Source organism: Onychomys torridus, chromosome 6 (genome assembly GCF_903995425.1).
Source record: "Onychomys torridus chromosome 6, mOncTor1.1, whole genome shotgun sequence".
Lineage (NCBI taxonomy): Eukaryota > Metazoa > Chordata > Mammalia > Rodentia > Cricetidae > Onychomys > Onychomys torridus.
In genome coordinates, this window is record NC_050448.1 from 52,576,746 (window position 1) to 52,600,792 (window position 24,047).

The 24,047-nt window shown below is 38.5% G+C and overlaps 1 protein-coding gene across 1 annotated transcript in view; it reads right to left on the reverse strand.

Moving 5' to 3' along the window:
• Window positions 1-280: 280 nt before the first annotated feature.
• Window positions 281-24,047, reverse strand: part of Zbbx (zinc finger B-box domain containing) — a 104,479-nt gene continuing 80,712 nt past the window's right edge. Inside the window, exons 17-19 of the mRNA XM_036191322.1 lie at window positions 10,421-10,678; window positions 2,072-2,207; window positions 281-407 (exon numbers count right to left, since the gene is read on the reverse strand). Of these exons, the coding sequence (XP_036047215.1) occupies window positions 281-407; window positions 2,072-2,207; window positions 10,421-10,678 (521 nt within the window). The remainder of the gene's footprint in view (window positions 408-2,071; window positions 2,208-10,420; window positions 10,679-24,047) is intronic.

The following is a 24,047-nucleotide window of genomic DNA, read 5'->3' on the forward strand; positions in this document are numbered from 1 at the left end:
TAAATAAGAATCATTAATTAGCTTAAACACAATACTTTTTCTATCGTAAGTTTCACTGACATAAATTTACATATTACCAGTGTAATCTGCAATAAAGATGAATGTTTGACATATAATATGGCATCTGGAGGAAAATGACCTTAAGCTTTTAACATTACTGACCCTTATTTTTTTTCAAGCTTAAAAACATCAGAGATACAAATACTCGCCAACACCTACACAAGTTAATCACTCAGTTGCTTGGTTTATTCTGGGTGCAAAATGGAGAAGTAATGAAGTGTTACACATTCTTCGCCCACGGTAGTGTAGTGACACATTGCTTATCAAGAAAATCTTCCTCTTCCTCATCTGTACTGTAGTCACCAAGTGACAGCAAAGACTGCATTTCAGTATTTCTTCCAGAAGAGCTGAAAATGCATTAGAAGATCAATATACAGCGTATGACACCAAGTTACAGCTTTCATTTTTCATATGGTCAATACTACATAGGTTGAAATCATTGGAAGCAGGATGAAGGGGTAAGTTTTCATGCACCTAAGATACACTAAGTCTCCCCATAATGAGAAATTCCATCATTTTCTTGCTTCGAAGAAACAAAGCTACAATCCTACCAAAGGGAAGAGATATTTATGGGGTCCAGTCGTGTTCTCCCCTGATGATTAAAAAGAACTTCTAAAACCTGCAGAGCCTCAGGGTCATCATTAAGAACATTCATCATGATATTGGCTGCTTAAAAGAATCCCAATGAATAGACATTCAGATAAATCACTCCTTTGTGTACAGTAAATTAGAACTATATGGATAGTCACTCAAGATAAACCGAAGCTAAAATTCAATGACAGTAATCACTTGCCTGTTTTTTGCTCTTGTTTGGTTTGTTTTGTTTTGTTGTATCAGTAGGGCGACATGGAAAGCCTGAAGCTCTTAACATGTGGGTATCTATGGTTTAGAAATAACATAGCTTGGGAGAACAAAATTATCTGTATCATTCAAATATTTTGGTTCAAAGTTACCAGGATATCCAGCCCATGTATGCCAGCAAATATGAAAATATGCACCCTGTGGTAGACATAGAACCTTCAAAGATTATTTTATCAAATCCAAACCAGGCTGAGTCAGCGACCCATAAACTCATCTGTGAACCAGCTGGGCAGAGAATACAAGGGCCAGCTGATTATCATGTGGCCCTTTTAGTTATAAATCCTGCCTTGTATCATTCATCCCTCCATATTTTTAGTAATGAATTTCCTTTGTAAAATGACAATGATGGCACATATAGAGTTAGTTGAGTCTTCATAACATTTTCAGGGGAAAAGAGTACTTTCATACTATTCATTTTTAAAAGTGTTATTTGTATTGAAATGCTGAAAGTTCAAGAGCTCAGGCAAAGCTTTCGCTTTCAGAAAGACTGAGTTAGAAACTCTTTATTCCCTTTGAGTTGAACATTAGACTTTAAGCCAATCCTAGGGACGTATAATTAGAGAGACGTCTATTTTGAATTTATTTTCTTATTGCAAAAAGAAGGATTCTCCTTCGAAACTGCCAGTGCCACCAATAGACAAACTATTGCTTTGTTTAACACGTGTCAATTTGACCTCTAGATCTATTAAAGTGATCTCCATTTGCAAAAAAATTATAATAAAGTTGTGCAAATTAAAACACTGGGAACTTCTAGAGTCCACTTTAAGGGAAAGAACTTCTCAATATTGTGGTCTTTAATTTTTGCACTGGATAAGATTCTATTAATGCAAACTTTGGAAATTTATCATACTAGTTAATTCAAGTAAGATAACTGTCTTTCAATATAATACTGGGGGATTGTTAGTTCCTTTGCCCCCCTCTAATAACTGATACTATATAGCAGTGAAATGGCTTCAAATAAAATTAACAATTTTTTAACTCTTTCACTAATTCATACGGTCAGCATAAGAACCAAACATTTTACAAAAATAAAACGGTCATAAATTTGACACATGTGGGCAAAATTTCTTGTATAATGAGGAAAACTGTTTGGAAGCCATCTGATCTTCTATGAAACATCTTTCTTTGGGAAGCTGTAGGTTTAACTTACCTGAACTCAATCTTACAGGCATCACTCTCACATGACATCTCAAGGAGGTCTTTGGACATCTGGCTGAAGTTCAGAGGATGGTGGGTGAAGGTCTGTAAATCTTCTGAGGGTAGACTTTGAAGTTGTTCTGAAGGATCTGGAAGATGTTATTCCATATGTCACTAGCACGCACATCAAAGAAACATGTGAACATCCTATGGTGTTGGAATTTACCCAGAAATAATGGCAAGTAGCACAAAGATGGTCAACACAGAATTGTCACCACACACCAACTTTTTAATGTTTGTGGGATGTTGAAGTCTGATTTGACACTCCAGGGAGCACAGGGTGGGAGGTACAGCGCTTGATTGGCATGTGCAAAGCCTTGGGTCTGTTAACTAGTGCCGAAAGGAAAAAGGAGAAGAAGGAAGGAGGGAAAGGAGAAAAAAAAATAAACAAAGGCACTGTGTCAAATCACCATAATCATACTGGTTTTTGAAATATGCATGCTACTTGTGAAATATGTCAAATATCCTGACAATTCACAATATTCAAAATGAAATGAAGTAGTCCTCCACAACACTAGATTATTATGCAGTTCTTCGATCTGCCTGCACATTAGACACTTTATTATCTGTGTGCTTGTTTGTTCTGCAATGCCCTTTCTTTTCTGGCTTCTTTGCTTAGGGGAAATGAACCTTTGTAATTGAAGAAGAGAGAAGGGATGGTAAGCTTTAAGTATTCTCTCTTTTCATCCTGCTGGCCTGTAGTTCAATGGTCCAGGTGTAGACAAATAGTGCATGTAAAAACAACAACAACAACAACAACAAAACCAACCATGATGTTTAGGCAAATTTATCTTTATACAAACTACTCTAAATCCAAGTGTGGAAATAAATATTCCTATGATAGACCTCAATGCACTCTTTCCGACACTGATGTCACTTTCTTTTTTAATAAGGTGTCTAAGTAGTCTAGGTTGACTCAATATACTGCAAAGAATGATCTTGGACTTCACATTCCCTTTTCACTATCAGCTGAATGCTGTGATTACAGATATGACTCACTGTGTCCTGTTTATGAGGTACTAGAGTTAGAACCCAGAGTTTTGTGTATGTTAGCACTCTACCAACTAAACTACATCCCAAACCCATTAAGCCATCCATCTAAGTTATTGTAACTCATTATGGTGACTATTTAGGCTACCACCACCATCACCAGATGCTGTTCTCTTCCCTTTTACAAACATGTCAAATAGTTAACTACCTAGTTGGAAGGAATGAACACTAAATAAACAATATTCTCACACTAGACTTAAAAATACTTAGTTTTTGATGGTTAATACTAACTTTCAGTTTTTGAGCAAGCAGATTTCCCCACTGAAACTAAATTACATTGTTCCCCCTGAAAGATAGACCTCAATATATTTACAGATTGAAACTTCCTTAAAATTATTTAGCTTGGTGATTTTCAAATTATGATACACTTAGATAAATTAAGTTTGAGATGAAGTTCTTCCCCACAATCCCAAAGCAATCAGAGTCATCTAATCTCATTTATATTTGAGGACTCTTGATAAGATTTACTATGAAAGAAAACTCTTAAAAGTTTGGGTTATATTAAAAAGGAATATTGCCACCATTGTTAGATTAGAAAATGAGCACCCACAGAAAAATAGTCATTCACTATACAATCACTATACAATGAAAATTGGTACTAGACTCAAGTTCCTTTAGCTCAAGTGGCTCTGTTACAACATCTAATTCTTTGATTTTAGCTCTTCTCTTCTCCACCGCTCAGCCTTTGAGCTGAAAGGACAACACCCAACTTCAGACAGCAGAACCAAGAAGACTTGTATCACTGAAAAGCAGAAGATTTCAGATGTCCTTTATTTCAGGATGATCACGAAAGGCATAAAGTCACATACAAAGACAGGGCATACCAACTGACTGTGCAATACAAGAGAACCCAAGAATCAGTGCTATGATGCAGTGATAAAGATTAACCCAAAGCTATGCATTACACTATATGCCTGTAATCCCAACACTGGAGAGTCTGAGGAAAAGGTAGGAAGATGCTTAATTCCAAGAATAACTGAACTATGTAGCAATCTTCTGACCAGGCTGGGCTCTATGGCAACACCTTGTGTCAATAATACTACCAATAACTAAAAAGAATAATTTGGCAGAAACACTCTTTAAGATCATAAAAATATTCCACACAAATCCCTTGCCTACAAAAGAAATAAAACAATTTTTAACGACAGCAAAACTAATTTCAAAGATGCAACATACCAAAGCAAATTAAATGACTACTTTTTACTCCATTGAATCTGATACCAGAGAAATAGTAAGCTATAACAAGTGTTAGGACAGTACTGTTAAACATGTGTGGAATAGAGAAGCATCTCCATCATGTTAACTGAATGACTCACCATGTCAGCATCACTGGTTAGGAGGTGTTCTTGTTCAGGGAGATACACACTGACATGATTTTTGGTAAAGTCACGATGTTTGTAACTAACTTTCAAATGGATCTAAAAAGTACACACACAAAAAAAAATACATTCTCTCACTCCACTCTCTTTGCCCCTCTCTATGTTTCTTCCTTCTCTCTGTCTTCCTTTCCTCCTCTTCCTCTTCTCCCTCTCTCTGTCTCAGAACATGCACATACACACATTTGTTGCATTTTTATTCTTTTCTACAAATTTTCTAAAAGCTTGAAATTACTTCAGAAGTTCTATCAAGTTAAAAACATGTCGTTAGTGAACTGGTTTTTAAAATTCTGACAGAATTTGAGCTTCAAGAAAAGCACAGCAAATACATGTGGAAATAAAAACTGCATAAAGCAACTGTGATCGATATTCTTGGCTCTCAACTTGACGACATCTGGATTTAACCCAAACACAAGCAGCTGGGTACAAATTTTCCTTGAACGGGTTGTTTGAGATAGGAATATCCACCTCAATTAATCTGAGCCACACCTCCTGGTGGCTGCCTATGTGAAGGACATAGGAGATAGCTCTTGTTCTTTGCCTGCTTGCCCATCACTCTGGCTGGGAAGCTTGTTCCTTCACTGGCGTTAGAGCCTGCTTCATCAGGATTCTGGCGTATTCTGAAGACCAGCTGAGAAATTCAGCCTCATGGTCTGAACACTGATCCGAATTTTTTACTTTCTGTTGGAAGACAGCCATTGGGAGAAGCTCAGCTAGCACGGCCACTGAAGGATGTAGAGGGATTGCATTGTCAAAAGGGGATCCAACAAAAGAAAATAGGTTCCCAGCAGGAGAAAGCAGAGTGTAACAGAAACCAATTCAAGGATACAAAGGCAGATTTTTTTTTTTCCTGAAATGAGGAATTTATTCTATAGTCAGAAAGAACAACCACCACTGGAAGAGCTCTGAAATAGAATCATCCTGCTCCTGTCTCTAAGGGGCCAAGAATATGAGACAAGCTAGGTCATGGGCCTAGGGGAAATATGATTACAATACAGTAGATGAAAAACGTTGAACGCAGGAAAAAAGACTAAAACAATTAAACAAAAGATGTTCGACACATCCTTCTGGGAACGAAGTGTGACAAAGAAATAGCGAGGTTGCAAACTCAGGCAGCCTCCGGTTATGTTACATCCAGGAAGTGGGATCCAGAGCCAGGGAAGTCCCTGGGGGAGATTTCAAAGAAAAGGCATCAGGCTACTATTCTAAGCTGATCTGTTTTTCACATATAAAGTTCTCAGGGAATTCTAAACTGAAGCTACTTCAGGTAACACAGCCACATAGAAGACCAACAGGACTATTAGGCTCAACCAAACGAAACTTCAGTGGAAACCCAGGGACAGAAGATGGTGAGGAGATGTCTGTGTCTGTGCACAGGAGAGAAAGTTCAGATCTATTAATTAGTTGCATACATTTAAGTGATTAGTCATAACTGAAATAGTGTGTGGCCCAGCAAGCCAGCTCTCTGGGTAAAGCACTAGCTGAGCAAGGCTGGCCATCTGAATATGAGCTGGAGAACCCATATAAAGGTATAATGAGTGGAGTGGGTTTGCAAAGTTGTCCTCCGACCTCCACTCTTGCCATGACATACTCACCCCACTTCCACAGGAAACATATACCCAAGCACACACAATAAAGAAACATTAAAAAAGATACTTCACAAAGATAAAGCCATTAAGCTGATTAACACCACGGAAAGATCAACTTTGGACTACAAACTACTGAGGACAATTTGAGGTGATTGGCTGAGCTGATCCAGCCTGACAGACTACTTGAACAAGGACTTGAAACAAGCCCTGCACTTTCTCATTATGCAGCGGCAGGACAAATGATACAGGACTTGACAATGAACCCAAAAATAGAGTTTCTGTTTAAAAAAGAAAAAGGAGAATATAGCTATGAGGTAGATCACTGAATCTACCCTGAGAAAAAAGATAAAGAAATAATAGGATAAATGGGTAGATCATTTAATCTACTCTAAAAAGAGAAAGATGACAAAAGGAAGATTATTGAATCTATTATGAAAAGAAAAGAGAGAATATGGATATGATAAGATAAAAAGGGAGATTATGGAATCTACTTTTATAAAGGAACTACTTGTTTTAAATAGGATAAGTAATGAAAAAAATTTTTTTGTCTGAGGTTATCAAATGTTACTGGGCTGGACATGGTTATATATTAATGGAGTTTTTCACCTGAATCTGTTAAATGTTAATGGACTGGACATCATTAATGTAATCTTGACTGTGTATATTATATATACTTATTGGATATGATTTTTCTTGTATTAGTTAAACCTTTTTTAAATTTTAGACAAAAAAGGGGGAAATGTGGTATTGTGTTACCCCAAAATATTGTGTGTTCCCCGAAATAAACATATCTGGGGTCAGAGAGCGGACAGCCACTAGAACAGAGCCACAAATGGTGGCTAGAAAATGGGAAGAGTAGTAAGCCATAACAGAATATGGGCGGTGGTGATACACGCCTTTAATCCCAGCACTTGGGAGGCAGAGCCAGGTGGATCTCTGAGTTCAAGACTACTTTAGAAACAGCTAAACATGGTGACCCAACCTTTAATCCCAGGGAGTGGAGGCAGAAAGGGAAAGATTATATAAGATGTGAGGACCAGAAACAAGAAGCGTTTGGATGGTTTAGCATCTAGGCTTTGGAGCAGCAGTTCAGCAGACAGCCATTGGGATGAGGACACAGAAGCTTGCAGTCTGAGGAAACAAGACCAGCTGAGGAACTGGCGAGGTGAGAAAACTGTGGCTTTTTCTGTGTCTCTGATCTTCCAGCATTCATCCCAATAACTGGCCTCGGGTTTGATTTTACTAATAAGACCTGTTAAGATTCATGCTACATTTCAAAGACAGATATTTTCAAAAACACCATTGTGAAACTTGCTCAAGATTAATGAAAACATTGAGAATAGGCCTTTGGGAGGACAGAGAACTTAATCCACAGGAATCTTTTTATTATTATTTTTTAATAAATAATTTTTTTCTTTATTATTATGTGTTTTAAATTTTATACATCAGCCATGGTTTCCCCTGTCCTCCCCCCTCCCGCCCCCACCTCACCTTCCCCCCAGCCCCTCCCCTCCATTCCCATGCCCTCCAGGATCAAGGCACCCCTAGGGATTCATTTAAACCTGGTGGATTCAGCACAGGCAGGTCCAGTCCCCTCCTTCCAGGCTGAGCAAAGTGCCCCTGTGTAAGCCCAAGGTTTCAAACAACCAGCTCATGCACTAAGGACAGATCATGGACCCACAGACTGGATGCCTCCCAAACAGATCAAGCTAGTCAATGGTCTCACTTATCCAGAGGGCCTGATCCAGCTGGGGGCTCCACAGCCTTTGGTTCATAATTCATGTGCTTCCATTCGTTTGGCTATTTGTCCCTGTGCTTTTTGCAATCTTGGATTCAACAATTCACGCTCTTGCACACCCTCCTCTTTCTCGACAGTTGGTCACCTGGAGCTCCACCTGGGGCCTGGCTGAGGATCTCTGCATCCACTTCCATCAGTTATTGTATGATAGTTCCCAAGGATCACCCAATGACAGAGAAATGGATGAGATCTACATGAACAACCTGGATGACATTGGGAGTAATGAAGGGCAAGATTTGAGGGAAAGAAAGCTTAGGGGATCAGGAGATCCCAACTGGATCAAGAACAGAAAGGGAGAATGAGGAATAACAGACCATGATAAATGAAGACCACATGAGACCAGGAATAGGCAGAGTGCTGGAGAGGTCCCCAGAAATCCACAATGATATATCCTCTGTAATCCACAGGAATCTTGACCAAGAAAGAAACTAGAAGGAAATCTTGACAAGATATCAAATTATAACTCTCTGAGACGTATTTACTACAATCTAGACTAGCATGTAATTTAATAAAGTGAGGAAATAAGTGATTCTTCATCTTATGAGAGGTGAATTAAAGTTAAAAAAAAAAAAAACTAAAGCAGAAAATTGCCAAATTTTCCTTTTTCCAGTTTTCTTGAACATTAAGAAATACGCACAAAAATTAGAATGAACTGTCAATATTACAATGTTTATGGTCTAAAAGGGGCAATTTTATAAAGTTAACTAGGCAGGTTTCTGGTAAAAATTCTTCGTGGGCATGTGCATTTCCATCGTTAAGTTGTTGAACCTCTGTGCCTGTCTAGCTACAGTTTAAAAGTATTGTGAGAAATGTAAGGCATCTGTTTTTATGAAGTTACAGTATTACCCCCTTCCTTTTAACCTGTCTACCCTTCTCTGTGGAGGTGTTTTCCTCAGGTTTCAAACATTTCCTTTTGGAAGGAAGACAGAATCTCAAAACTAAGGAGAAAGCTACAAGACTCAAGAAGTTCAGAATCTCAGAAGACTCATGAGGTCTCTCTAAACTTTACAGAAGCAGTAAAGAATTTTGGTGGTAGAGTCTGGCTGAGAGCAGGAGACCCCTCAGTGGATCTGCCTGCAGGCTGGGCAGTGAATTACAGTGATAGGCCTTGGGTAAATATCCACTCATGCCAGCTTGGGCTTTACCATATTGCAGCTACTAAAGTCACCCGTACTCCTAAAACCCCAATGAACCTCATTGCTGAACTTCCTTTTTTCAGCAAGCAGGACATGGATAGTATCACTTCTAAAGGATGTCACTTGCTTGTCGGTCTAGGGTGAATATAGATACACTCCCAAGTCAGAGTGATGCAACATCCCTATAAATACGTAATCTTACTTGTGTACTTATGAGACAAACATATTTGAAATGATACTCACTGTAGTTAATGTTGGTTGTTTTAAGAATAGCAAGATTTTGTGATTGTATGGGCTTTTTTTCCCTTTTCTTTTTTCTTTTTGGCTTACCTTTTATTCCTACTGCCTGAATTCTTCAAAACTGAGTGAGATGACTCTTAGAAAAGTAACAAAGTTTTGTAAACTTAGTAAGTGAGAAAGAAGGTTACTAACAGCAAGGGGCAGGATGGCAGGGTTGGGACAAATGTGGAATACACACACACACACACACACACACACAAACCCAGATAATTTTCTGGCCTTTGTACCTAGTTGGTTTCCAACTGTGAAAGCTATGAGAGGATTGCCTCCCTGATGTTTTGTCACTGCTAGACACTTGCAATGTTAAAGAATAGGGTGGCCATTTGTCACACTCTCTGCAGTTATTGAGGTTAGGAACAGAATGAACAAGCAGCATTCCCAAACTGTTGTTACCTACTCATCTGGGTACTGCCTGTGCACTTGTTAGATGTGCAGACACACTGCATCAGTGTGTATCTAAAGAAGACCCCGGGGTAGGGGTGTGCATGTATTTAAGGTTGGGAAGGACTGCTTTAAGAATCCTAATAGCTCAATTTTCCCACAAGAATGATAGACAGAGGGTTTCACAAAAATGAAGATATTAACCCTTCATTGTACTTGAAGGAAAGATTTTAAAAAAAGACTTTTTGTTTCTTAAACTAGTTTTTCATTACATTTTATTTGTGTGTGTTATTACACATATAAACATACCACTGCACATACAAGGAAGTCCGAGGGAAACGTGGGGAATTCTACCATGTGTGTCCTTGGGGTCAAATTCTAGTTGTCAATCTTACTCAAATGGCTGTATACATGGAGATGTAATGCTTGCCTCAAATTTGAAAGTTCCTATGTCAAATATCTTTTGTGTATTACATGGGTTGAGGATGACCAGGTTTTCTGTGGGATCAGAAACCACATATTTTATAAGTATTTTTGTGTGGTATTGGGGATATCAAAGGAAATAGACACATGGGAAGCAAATGCTGTTTTCATTTGCTTGTTGTAGAGCAGTATGTAAAGACTGAAGCAGAGCATAGAGTTACTATTTTATCAGCCAAATCGATCATTTACCTGCAAGGTTTCTCAGCACATTTAATTCCTTCTCCAAACTGTCTAAGGCTTGTTGATCTTCAGTGTTATCTAGGAAAGGCTCATTCTGGTCAGTGACATCTATGTATTCAATTTCTGAAATTTCAGAAGCAGCTCTGGATAGGGGTTGAGTGGCCACACTCCTTGGTCGGGGAGAAGAGGACACCCAACAGCTGGAGCCTTTTCGAGCAGAGTTAGAAATAGGGAAGTTTACTGTGGAAGGTCTCTGTGATTTCTGGCCTACAAGAAGAAAAGAAAGGAATCAACTGCTATAGAATGCCAAGTGTGTATTTGTTTGTTCAGTTTAATGGGTTCATCCATGTGTATGTGCAATCATGCACGAACATGCACACATGTTGATGGAGACTAGGGTCTGCATCATCAGGAACACCATCCAATTCATTTGAGAGAAACTCTCTCATTGAGTTAGATTTACCAATTAGGGTCCAGTGTTTGGCCAGTGAACCCAGTGTTGTTCTTATAGCCAACATCCCAGCTCCCAGTCCTGGGGAAATAAACACACACACCATCATGCCTGACATTGTACACGGGTTCTAGGGTCAATCTGGTGTTCTGGTTCTTACAGGCAAGCACTTTACTGACTGAACCATCTACTGTGCCCTACCTCCCACCCCAAATTACCTTCCTGGACACAAAGTATCCAATAATACTGTAGCCTTTTGACTGTTACTTTTTGAGCTACAGGCAATTGCAAATTAATCCCAAATTACATTTACAGTGATATAAAGAACTCCTCCGAGTCCTTTTTCAGCTCTCAGAAAAAGAGAACCTAATTTTAATAGCAACTAAGGTAAAATATCCATGTGACAAGCCAGCAGCAGAGCAGTCTAGCGCATATTCTCCATTCTAGTCCATCTAACTGCCAGACGCCCTAATATGTTCCTTAAATTCTAGAAAAATGCCACACTGTGCCTTGTAAAGGGGAAATATAGGATAAACATGGTTTGTCCTAGCGAACGTGACATACCAGGGCTTTATAAATTTATTTTTAAATATAAAGATAAATAGGCTAGTGTTAAGGGCTAGGCCACTCCAGGACTTTCCCTGAGGTCCAGATGTATGGAAAAGGAACTTAGTTCCTTGTCTAAAACCAGGTATATGCTTGGTAATGCCAGAAATGGCCTGGGGCCAGGGCCTTTGAGTTGCTGCGGTTTTGGCTCCTGAGAACACAAATCTTCCCACTGTATGATAGTATTTTGCAGACTTTGTCCCAGTTTTGCTTTTCAGGGAAACTTTATATAAGGTGCTGTACTTTTCATAAACTTGCTTAGTATAAATTATCAGACTAAGCAATACATCTTGGTTCCACCTTTTCCCACCTTCATCATCACATCCCTGTTCCTCTCACTTAGTATCCTGCCACTGAAGAACAACCTGCTGGTCCAGGACAGACTAGTATATAAAAACACTGATTTAAAAAGAAAATGAGTTCATGTGTGAGTTTTGTAAATCTGAATCCATTCTAGGGCACTCCTGGCCCATCAGTGCAGTGCTCCCAGAAGGACAGACCCAGTCAGGCTACTTACTAACTGTCTCTCCCTGGTCAAGCAGAGTTTTTTCTTAATCCATTTTAGAGGTAGCCCAGTTGGTTTCCTTAACATCCAACATTTTGCCACAGGAAGACAGGGAATGCTTTAAATTCATAGAGTATAAGTAATTCCTTTCTCATTTTCACAAAAGATTCTTTAGCAAAAGCCATGGGAGTTTTCAAGGAGTACGCAAAGGTTCACAGGACAGGTGTGCTGCTTTCATATACCACTTAATTTACAGAAGTGTTTTCAAATCAAACATAAATAATTTAAAATGTAAGTTTGTAACCTCTCAAAACAAATGAGCTTTGCATAAAAGTTTTGAGATGTGCAGCTGACACTGGCATAGAAATACTAATTGGCTAAACAGATCCCAGTGGCATGTAACTATAGAGAATCAAAGGGAAATTTAGAAGTTAATATGGAAGTCATCCTTCATACTATAATCAGTTTGTCTTCTCTGTTCTTCATCTTTTCCTCTATTTTGAGTACAGTGAATATAAGCCTCTGGTGGCAACATTAAATAGTTAATCAAAACTCACTAAGGTAACACACAGAAGTTACTGATGTTAATGAACATTACAGAAACCAATTTTAAAAATGAAAAATGATTTTGCTAAATGAAATTATGAATAAATTAAGTCTCTGACCCTTTTGTGACTGTGTGCAAAAAAAAAAAAGAAAAAAGAAAAAGTTCTAAAGAAAGGTAATCAACAGGCATATGCCTATGTATTGATTCTTGCTTAAATGCCCTCAAGAATTATTTTGATGACCAGGATTGAAACATGGTCTCTACGTTATAGAATGTGGAATGATTCAATATGACATTCACAGCCGAGAAGGAGCAAGCTGCCTCCCCCCCCCCCATCCCACCATTGTGCCGTGCTGCGACAGAAGGACAGCTACAGCAGGAATTCTTTACAGACATCACATGTCCTGGATCCCTGGGAAATAGTGTTCTCTTTTGACGCCTCATCAAATGCAAAATGTAAAATAATTTATTAGTACAGCCTGGGTTTCTGACAACACCAACAACAACAAAAAGGGAATGGAGGAAACTATCAAATAGCACGGATGACCTTCAGAAAACTCGGGAGAGGACGGCACTTGCTGGTGCTTTCAGCAGCATCTGGTTACCACTGAATGTGAAGTTAATTGATCCCAATTGAAAGAAAATGTACCCAGGGGATAGATCAGATATGCTTAGCACACAGCGAAAGGACAGACCACCTGCCCTGCTGGAATATGCTCCACTAGAGTTTGAAGTCACCAAAACCCAGGGGTTTTGTTTATTTGTTATTTCTTCAGGTACACATAGCATTCACTTTAGAATTAAATCTATGAGCATATTGATATCATTGCTAAGGTTCAGATGCAACATAATGTGAAAGATGCTAGTTGAAGCTATCCTCCCCGTCTAAAAATAGATAACATACACATACATACACAAACACAAACACACACACACACACACACACACACACACACACACACAGAGAGAGAGAGAGAGAGAGACAGAGAGAGAGACAGAGAGAGAGACAGAGAGACAGAGAGACAGAGAGGGACAGAGACAGAGAGAGAGAGAGAGAGAGAGAGAGAGAGAGAGAGAGAGAGGAGGGGAGAGAGAGAGAGAGTTTTGGAGCAGCTGGTGCCATCATTGGCAATGTAGTATCAGAAATGCTTGATATTGATTGATTCCAGTCAAATTGAGTTTAGTCAGATTCTAGTTATAACGAATTCTCTTTGGTGATAACTTAAAAATATATACCCTATGCTTATTATTGAAACTAGGCTAAATATTGAAAAGACAAAACACAATGGTATTAATGAACAAAAAACTATTAATGAGGTTAGGACACAATCAATCACCAAGTAGTGTTTAATGTAATTATTACTGCTGTTCTATATATAGCATAGAATTTAATGAAACAATTATAGTATGTGTTTATGGGTAGCATTTTTCTTTCTGTGCAAGTGTACAGGGGCTAAGGGTTAATATTGAATTCCTCTGCAATCATTCATATTCTTAGGACAGTAGTTCTCACAGTGATTCAGCTTAGACTGCTTACCCAAGCAAGTTCCATGGATCACCCTTGTCTCTACTTCTCTAGTATCTAGAGTGTGGTGGACATGCTCCATTGTCCCTGACTTTCATATGCGCTCTAGGATTAAACTCATGTCTCCTTGCTAGTATAGAAAGTAATTTATCAACTGAACCATTCTCCAGACATCTTGGGTAGCATCTTAGTAATAATATTTTTATCAAAGGACCCAATACTTTAATCAAGATCTAAGTTTTCAAAATTTTAATACTTGTTACACTGCATACTTCTAAGAATTACTAATTAAAAATAGGAATGTATTTTCTAAGATTTCTAGGAACATACAAAGAGCTTTAACTGAATGACATAGTTTCGTGGGGGAAATGCTTACCTAGGTTGCTAAGAAACATATTATCTAACCTCACTGAATCGGAAATCAGCTTGTGATCTGACACATGATAACCTACATCTCACCTTCAAAATATAGAATTAGACAGTGTAATGTCTTAAATTCCATCCAACTCTGAGAACCCCTGCATTAATACTTAATTCAATTCAATGATAAAAATCATTTATTGACTCCTAAATCTGCCAAATCCTCTATCAAAATCAAGACATCCTAAAACAAATCAGATATTGTCCCTGAAGTCCATTTTCACCAAAATACCAGAACCTGTTTCCATAACTGAGAATTCACCAAAGAGTAAGCAGGCTACTGCTTGCTTTCTGACCAAGGTAGGATACATGAGAAATATAAGATGCATTATACAATGGCTTTTAGGAGAAGACAGAGAGTGGATGAAGGACTTGGGGACCAGCATTATGTAGGGTGGCCTCAAAGACCTCACTGAGGAGGTAGCATCTGATCTGAGATTGAAAGCTACCCCAAGAAGATCTAAGGATGGAGTGGGAGTTTGCAAAGCAAGAGATATGAAAGGGAGAAGCACATCCCGAGGCTAAAAATAATCGTGTGATCTGCCTCAGAACAGAAAGGAGCCAGTGAGAGAACAGGTTAGGAGGAGATGCAGTGAGGACAGATGGGGAAGCACTTCAGGTAACAGTTATTCATCAGAAGGAAGAGTTTTTGCACGTCTGTTACCTTCCCTGGGTAGCTGTAGTATGCTTTTAGCAACTAAATGTCAAGATCTTTGCTATTGCTAAAATATAGGCCCCATAAGTTATAAAATATATGAATAATATTCTGACTGAAAATATAAATAATCTACTCACTGATTATACACAGTAGAACTTGGTAGAATATTATTTATATCGGGAGAGTTTTGCAGAGAGTAAAAGAGAAATTGGAGCACAAGCCAAAATTAGACACTGTACTGGCTGCTTGTGTGTGTCAACTTGACACAAGCCGGAGTAATCAAAGAGGAAGGAGCCTCAGTGAAGGAAATCCCTCAATGAGATCCAGCTGTGGGTGGTTTACTCAATTAGTGATGTGGAAGGGCCCAGTCCTTTGTGGGTGGATGGTCAGAGTTCTATACTAAAGCAGGCAGAGCGAGCCTGGAGAAGCAAACCAGTAAGCAGCACTCCTCCATAGGCCTCTGCATCAGCTCCCGCTCCAGGATCCTGCCCTGTTTGTGTTCTCCTCCTGACTTCCTTCAGTGATAAACAGCAATAAGGAAGTGTAAGGCGAATAATCTCTTCCTTTCCAACTTGCTTTTCAGTCATGGTGTTTGGTGGAAGCAACAGAAACTCTAACCAAGACAGACACCTACTGAGCACTCAACAGAAGAAATGAAGTTTAAGTGGTTAAAGTTGGGCTGCATTTGCAGAGGAGAAGCAACATTTACAAATGGCTAGTGCAAGTAAACTTGACTTCTAGATGTCCTGCAGACAATGTCCAACAGGGTTGCATACAGACAGAGGAAGATTGAATGAGGAAGAGACTTGCCTCTAAATATATACGTATTCTATACATTTTACAGTCACAGATTTTAAAGACATTCAGGAATTAACATTCCTCCATACACTGGCATTATTTCAGAGTATAAAATCTCTGTAGCTTGCTTCACTGCCAAAAGCATTTAATTTTATTTCAGGCCACTACCTCTGTCCAGAACCAATTTCCTAATTCCCTATCTGGTCATTGTTATTACCATTTAAAGACTCAAATAAATGTCACATAATCTCTAATATCTGACATATCTATTTTATCATTTCTACTTCCAAAAAATAGCATGTGCCTGCACACACACACACACACACACACACCTCTCTATTATAGCTGATATACTATAATTTAATTTGTGTGTTCTTATATCTAGCAGTTTTCTCAAAAGAAGACTTTTGAAGAATCTACAATAACACAAGAGAGAATGACTGACAATTGCATCAACACGTCTTACTTGATTCTGTATCATTCAGTATCTTTAATGATGCAATCAGCAAATTTGCATCATAACATGTTTTCTATTTGACATTGACACTGACATCTGAGAACCTCTGGATGGATTCTAAGCTCCTGGGTCACATTTCCTTTTTAGCTTCAGTAGGCAATGGCTGGCCTGGGACAGGTGCTCCATCAAAGGCTTTTTGTAGTAAACTGCTCACTGATGGATCTGCCCCACACAGATACTTAGAAGCATTTGGCTATTTACTTAGGAAGATTTGTCTTTGTAACAGATTTCTCACAGCATGTGCTTAAATTTATTTTCCACACTGCACAGTGACTTAAAACACAGTTCCTTCTCCTTGCCCAGGAGGCAGGCAGCAGAATACTTGAGGCTGCTTTTGAATTTGATGTGACAATAGGTATCTAATTATAGAGCTCCAAAAATTGTATCACAAATTGATGGCTTGATACTAAAAATTTTATATCTGACATCAAATCAACATAAATTCATATAGAAAAGATCTAAGCTAGCTGAAGAGTTTAGGCCAAAAAATATGTAACTCTTATGTATATGAGCAAATCATATGTAGTTAAACTTTTGGCTTCAAAAGAGTTCTTAAAGCAGAGCAAATTGCCCTCCTTGTCAAGTATTTCTCCTAAGGTGCAGTCTTCCTGAGATCAGGGAGAATGCTCATGCATCCTTTCATCCCCAGACCCTCATGTCATGTTAACATGCTATGCACAACTGTGTTGAACTGCTTTAATTTTTTTTCTTTTAGCTATCTAGTGCAATATCATAAGAAATGCAGAAAAATACAGATGTGTGAAGCATCATATTCTATGTGTGATGGAATAAGAGTAATATGCTATACATACTGGTGGTAAACACAGTGGAAAACAGCTATAACAGACAGCCAATGTATGTATAACTCTGTACCCATAACACACTAAATAAATAAATTCATAACGTTTACAAATAAAAGAATCCAGTGTAAAAGTATAGAACATTAGATTTAAGTCCAAATGATATTGATTCTGGTTATAAGATGCAACCTCAATAAAATTCAACGATTTCACAAATGGATACAGATAATCATAATAAGGTCTATAGGTCTCCACGAGGTCCCTCCCCTCAGAGATTGGAGAATCCTGTGGAAGAGGAGGCAGAAAGACTGTAGGAGTCAGAGGGGATGGAGAATACCAGGAGAACATGCCCCACTGAATCAACTAAGCAGGGCACATGAGAACTGACAAAGACTGAAGTGGCAAGCACATGGCCTGCAAGGTTCTGTACCAAGTCCTTTGTGTATATGTTATGACCATTAGCTTGATGTTTTGTGGGACTCCTAACTGTGGGAGCAGATGAGTCTTTGACTCCTTTGCCTGCTCTTAGGACTGCTTTCTTCCTGTTGGGTTGCTTTGTCTAGCCAGCTTTAGTATGGGGGCTTTTGCTTTATCTTATTTATATTTTGTTTTGTCTGTTTGATTGGAAGCCTATCCTTTTGTGAAGGAAAACAGAGGGAAGTGAAGGGTGAGCTGGGGGAGGTGGGATCTTGTAAGAGTAGAGGGGGAAGATACTGTGGTCAGAATACACTGTATGAGAGAAGAATGCATTTTTAGCTAAAAGAATGAATCAAGTAAAGCACATGAAATATAGCATAAAAAGAGCAATAATGTAAAGAACTTGTATGGATATTCTTTGAGAGCTGCTCAAAACATACCATATTCTGAGTTATTTTTTAATGTAATTCATTAATATGTTGCTATGGAAAATAGCCCACAATATAATTTAGCTTTGAGAGAAATATGAGTTCATTTGATGGCTTGATTTTCTGCTTTAAATTTTGGAGTAGGGTATAACTGCAAAAAAATTCAGATAACTAGTAATTTTGGAAGAATCAAACAACTAAACAAAGGAAGCCAGAGATGACATAATACTGCTGATTGTACCTGTCTTTTGCTCTTGCATATTTGGAAGTGGATTTTCAGTGCTCTGCTGATCATACAAGGCAACTGCACTACCAGCATGCTCACTTAAGCTGCTGTCTGGGATCCACAATTTGTCTTCTGAAACAGAAAAATGATAATATAAAGTCTAAAATAAGGTAAGTTCCACAACCTTCAATGTTCAGGGAACATAGTGGAAGAGAACATGGACAGAACGTTAAAGCCAGAAGATGGAGAGGGGGTTCTGTAAAATGTGCTTCTTCATATGATGCAGCCATTGCAATCATGAGCTGACAGGAGCTGCACTAGGTTACAGTTGCCTCGATGTCCACACCAAGTTGCCTGCGCTAGGACTCCACAAGATCTCGCAGGTCCACAGTGAAGCATAGATGAAGGAGGTGCTCAGGCACTCCTATCCCTTCCTGGGAATCTACTGATAGATGCTGGAATAGTGTGACTCATCCTTCAGTTGTGAGATCCCACAAAGCTTCAATGGATAGGCTCAACCAACAGTCACAGAGATAGTTCTGTTAAACTCAGTGGGTCATTAAATAAAATGAAAATAGATTAACTTGAAAATGAAACTTGTGGAGAAGATGGGTATCCTTGTTAGTTTTATGTCAATTTGACACAATCTACACTCATTTAGGAAAAGGTACTCTTAATTGAGAAAATACCTCCATAAGATTGGTCAAACTTTTTTTTTTGAATGATTGATGTGGACAGCCCCAGCTCACTATTGGGTAGTGCCAAACCTCTGCTGCTGGTCCTGAGTTATATAAGAAAGCAGGCCAAGCAAGCCATGAGGAACAAGCCAATAAGCAACATTCCTTCATGGCTTCTGCTTTAGTTCCTGCCTCCAGGTTCCTGCCTTGAGTTCCTGTCTTGATTTCCTTCAGTGATGAAATATGATATGGAAGTGGGAAATGAAATAAATATTTTCCTTCCTAAGTTGCTTTTTGGTGTGGATGATTGATGGATAAATAAAGTGCTGATTGGCCAGTAGACAGCCAGGAAGTATAGGTGGGACAAGGAGAGAGGAGAATTTTAGGAAGTGGAAGGCTGAGGCAGAGAGAGACACTGCCAGCCACCACCATAAGAAACATGATGTAAGATACCAGTAAGCCATAAGCCACATGGCAAGGTATAGATTTATAGAAATTAGTTAATTTAAGATGCAAGAACTAGATAACAAGAATCCTTCCACAGCCATACAGTTTATAAGTAATATAAGCCTCTGTGTGTTTGCTTGGGTCCAAGCAGCTGTGGGACTGGCAAGTGAGAGAGATTTATCCTGACCATAGGTTAGGCAGAACCAGGAGATAACCCCAACTACAGCTTTTAGCCATGATGTTTCATCATTCTGAGACAAGGAAGATCAATAGGGTAGAAAAATGATAAAATCAAGTATGATAGCGTATAATAGAGTAATTAGAATACATATATGACAGTGTTAGAGATTAAATTTAATTTTTATCTTAATATATGTAAAAATAATGTAAATCCACTGCTCATATTTTTATTTCTACTAGGTTCCCAAATAATATTAGTCTGAATTAAGAAATATTTATAGCAAAGAGATATATTATGAAATTCAGTCTCAATTATAAAATAAAGCTCATTAAGCTCCAATGTCATAAAGAAAAATACTATAAATGTCAAAGGTATACATAAGTGTTTACAGAAATAAAAATTACTTTTAAAGTACATGACAATATGCATTAAGTTATAATAATTTATGAACAAAGACATTTTTTGTGTGTGTGTATGTGTGTGTGTGTGTGTGTGTGTGTGTGTGTGTGTGTGTGTTGTGCTGGGGTAGATCCCGGGGCTTTTCATGTGCTATGGAATGACATGCCAAACCCAAAATAAATATATTTAAACATATGAAAAGTATATAACATAGATGATGTCAAGACAGTATTATAAACAAAACAAAACTTAAGAAATAGAAAATCTAATATAATGTAAAAATACTGAGCCAGGAAAAAAAATTCTCCCTACAATGAAAAGTCCTGGCCCTGATGAGTTTTATATAGCATTTAATGAAAGTTTTTAGCCTATGTAGATTGGATAGTTAGCAAAGTACTTGTCATTAAAGGATGAGGACCTGAGTGTGTATCACTAGCCCTTGTGTAAAATCCAAGGTGTATCACAGGCCCCTTAAACCATCACTGAGAGGTAGAGACAGGGTCCCTGGGGTTAAAAGCCACCTAGTCTAGTGAATCAGCAAGCTCCAAAATTAATTACTACTTGCTCTAAAACAAAAACATGGATAATAAAGAAAACATTTATTATTGACCTAGGTTTCCACATGCACACAGATAGCTGTACATGGCTATAATACATGCATCTGGGTACACACACAAATCCATACACACATACACATACACACACACACACACACACACACACACACAAATAAATAAATGAAAAGAAAGTTAAAAATATATAATCAATACCAATATCTCTCAAACCTTTTCCCAAAACTTGGGAAACACTAGTTAACTCATTCTATAATACCTAGTGCTGTACAGTGATTTCCTTTTTTTGTTTGTTTGTTTGGTTTTGGTTTTTTGAGACAGGGTTTCTCTGTGTAGTTTTGTTGCCTGTCCTGGATTTCGCTCTGTACACCAGGCTGGCTTTGAACTCGAGGAGATCTGCCTGGCTCTGCCTCCTGAGTGCTGGGATTAAAGGTGTGTGCCACCACTGCCAAGCCCAATAATTTAATATTAATTGAAATATTCCTTCCATGAAGGATTGGGGAAGTGCACAACAATTAGGAAGTTAAAAAACAAACAAACAAACAAAACAAAACAAAAAACTTCCCAAGTCTGGGAAAGCTGAAATTTACAAGATTCCTAAGGGCTCTTCCTCAAGGTTATAGAAGCTGTCTACTATAGTTAGTTGTTTTTACTACACTGAGGCTTATTCTTGCTTTCTTTCTTTTTTTTTTTTTTTTTTTTTTTTTTTTTTTTTTTTTTTTGGTTTTTCAAGACAGGGTTTCTCTGTGTAGCTTTGCGCCTTTCCTGGAACTCGCTTTGTAGACCAGGCTGGCCTCAAACTCACAGAGACCTGCTTGTCTCTGCCTCCTGAGTGCTGGGATTACAGGCGTTTGCCACCACCACCCGGCAAGGCTTATTCTTTCTTATGAATGCCTGGCCTTAGCTTGGCTTATTTCTAGCCAGTTTTTCTTAAATTATCCCTCTACCTTTTGCTTCTGGGCTTTTATCTTTCTCTACTCTATACACCTATCTTCTTACTCCATAACTTCCTGTGTAGCTGTGTAGCCAGGTGGCTGGTCCCTGATGTCATCCTCCCTTCCCCCTTTTGCTCCCGGGTCTTCTCTTCCCAGATTCCTCCTCTTATTAATTCTCTTGCCTGCCAGCCCTGGGTATCCTTTCTCCTGCTTACCTATTGACTGTTAAGCATTTTACTAGACCAATTAGGTGTTTTAGATAGGCAAAGTAACACAACTCCACAGAGTTAAACAAATACAACATAAAAGAATGCAGCACATCTTTGTACCATTAAATTAATATTCCACAGCATAAACCAATGTAACACATCTTAAATTAATATTCCACAACAGTAGACTACTTCTGGAGAACAATGACAGGTCATGAAGCCAAGAAGGTATTTCCAGACTGTTGATCTGCCTAAATCATAGTAGAGTTCCTGGGATTCAGCTTTTGTGGGTAGTCAGTCATGTTTGGGTGAGCTATTCAGTGGTTGCTCACATACCATGTCCATATATATACAAAGGCATATTAACAGCCCTGAAAGGACTTATTTCTTTTATTTTTGTTCTTTTTATTATTATTATTATTATTATTATTATTATTATTATTATATTTGTGTTTTAATTTTACACATCAGCCATGGGTTCCCCTTTTCACCCCCCTCCTGCCCCCATCTCCACCTTCCCCCGATCTCCTCCCCTTCATTCCCATCTTCTCCAGGGCCAAGACTCCTCTGGGGATTCATTTAAATCTGATGGATTCAGTACAGGCAGGTCCAGTCCCCTCCTTCCAGGCTGAGCAAAGTGTCCCTGTGTAAGCCCAAGGATTCAAACAGCCAGCTCATGCACTAAGGACAGGTCATGGACCCACAGCCTGGATGCCTCCCAAACAGTTCAAGCTATTCAATTGTCTCACTTATCCACAGGGCCTGATCCAGCTGGGGGCTCCACAGCCATTGGTTCATAATTCATGTGCTTCCATTCGTTTGTCTATTTGTCCCTGTGCTTTTTGCAATCTTGGTCTCAGCAATTCACGCTCTTACAGTCCCTCCTCTTTCTCAACAATTGGTTACCTGGAGCTCAACCTGGGGCCTGGCTGAGGATCTCTGCATCCACTTCCATCAGTTATTGGAAGAGAGTTCCAGCATGACTGTTAGGGTGTTTGCCCATGTGATCACCAGACTAGGTCAGATCAGGCTTTCTCTTGACCATTGCCAGCAGTCTACAGAGGATGTATCATTGTGGATTTCTGGGGACCTCTCCAGCACTCTGCCTATTTCTGTTCTCATGTGGTCTTCATTTATCATGGTCTGTTATTCCTTGTTCTCCCTTTCTGTTCTTGATCCAGCTGGGATCTCCTGCTCCCCTAAGCTCTCTTTCCATCAAACCTTGCCCTTCATTACTCCCACTCTTGTGCAGATTGTTCACGTAGATCTCATGCATTTCTCTGTCATTGGGTGATCCCTGTGTCTTTCCTAGGGTCCCGTTTTCTAGGTAGCCTCCCTGGAGTTGTGTAGCAGTCTGGTCATCTTTGTTTTACATCTAGTATCCTCCTATGAGTGAGTACATACCATGTTTGTCCTTCTTAGTCTGGGTTAACTCTCATCTGGACCAGAGCACCCATCCGGCCCTAATTTCCTTTATAAACACAGTATTTTAACAGTGATTTTCCAACTGTGTCCCCTAGAGTTTTAAAAGTTTGGCACATGCATAAAGAGAAGGTAAACATATAGTGACTCACATAATTTAGTCTTATTTTTTACACTTTATTTTAAAAACATACATTCTTGCACATGATAAAACTTGAGACATTGTGCTAAATGAGATATGCTAGTCCACTTATGTGAATGAGTTAATCAGAATAAGAAAAATAATACAAGGAGAAAGAAGAATGGTATTAGCTAGGGGTTAATGAAAGGATAATGAATTATGTTTAATGAGAATAGAGTTTTGATCTAACACTATAACATATATTCTAGAGACAAATGGCATCAATGTTATATATTATTATGAAAGTACCACTGAGTTGTACACTAACTAGTCAAAAAGTAAATTTAATTTATTTGTGTTTTAGAACAAAAAAAGACAATACAAAAATTTCAGAAAGAAACTGAAATTACAGATAAGTCTTAGAAATTCAGGAGATCTTGGTATTTTTATGAATTGTTTTCAAGACAAAATTTAAAGTATCATCATACAATGTTAACTGATGGAGCGATTCAGAGACTTACATTTTGTGCATTAAAATGAACAATGCTTTAAAATTCTTAACATGATCTTCCTTCAATATTATCATTGTCTTTTCTTTACTTCCTGATATTCTCAAATATGGCAACTCACACAAATTTAATACTTTCAGATAACCAAAGGGGAAGTTTTAGTCACTGAACAGAATTTTCCAGTATTTTAAAAATGGTGGCAGTTTTTATAATTGAGTTAGGATTTGACTAGGGTGGCCCAAAAGTCATCTGATTCCCAATGGTAA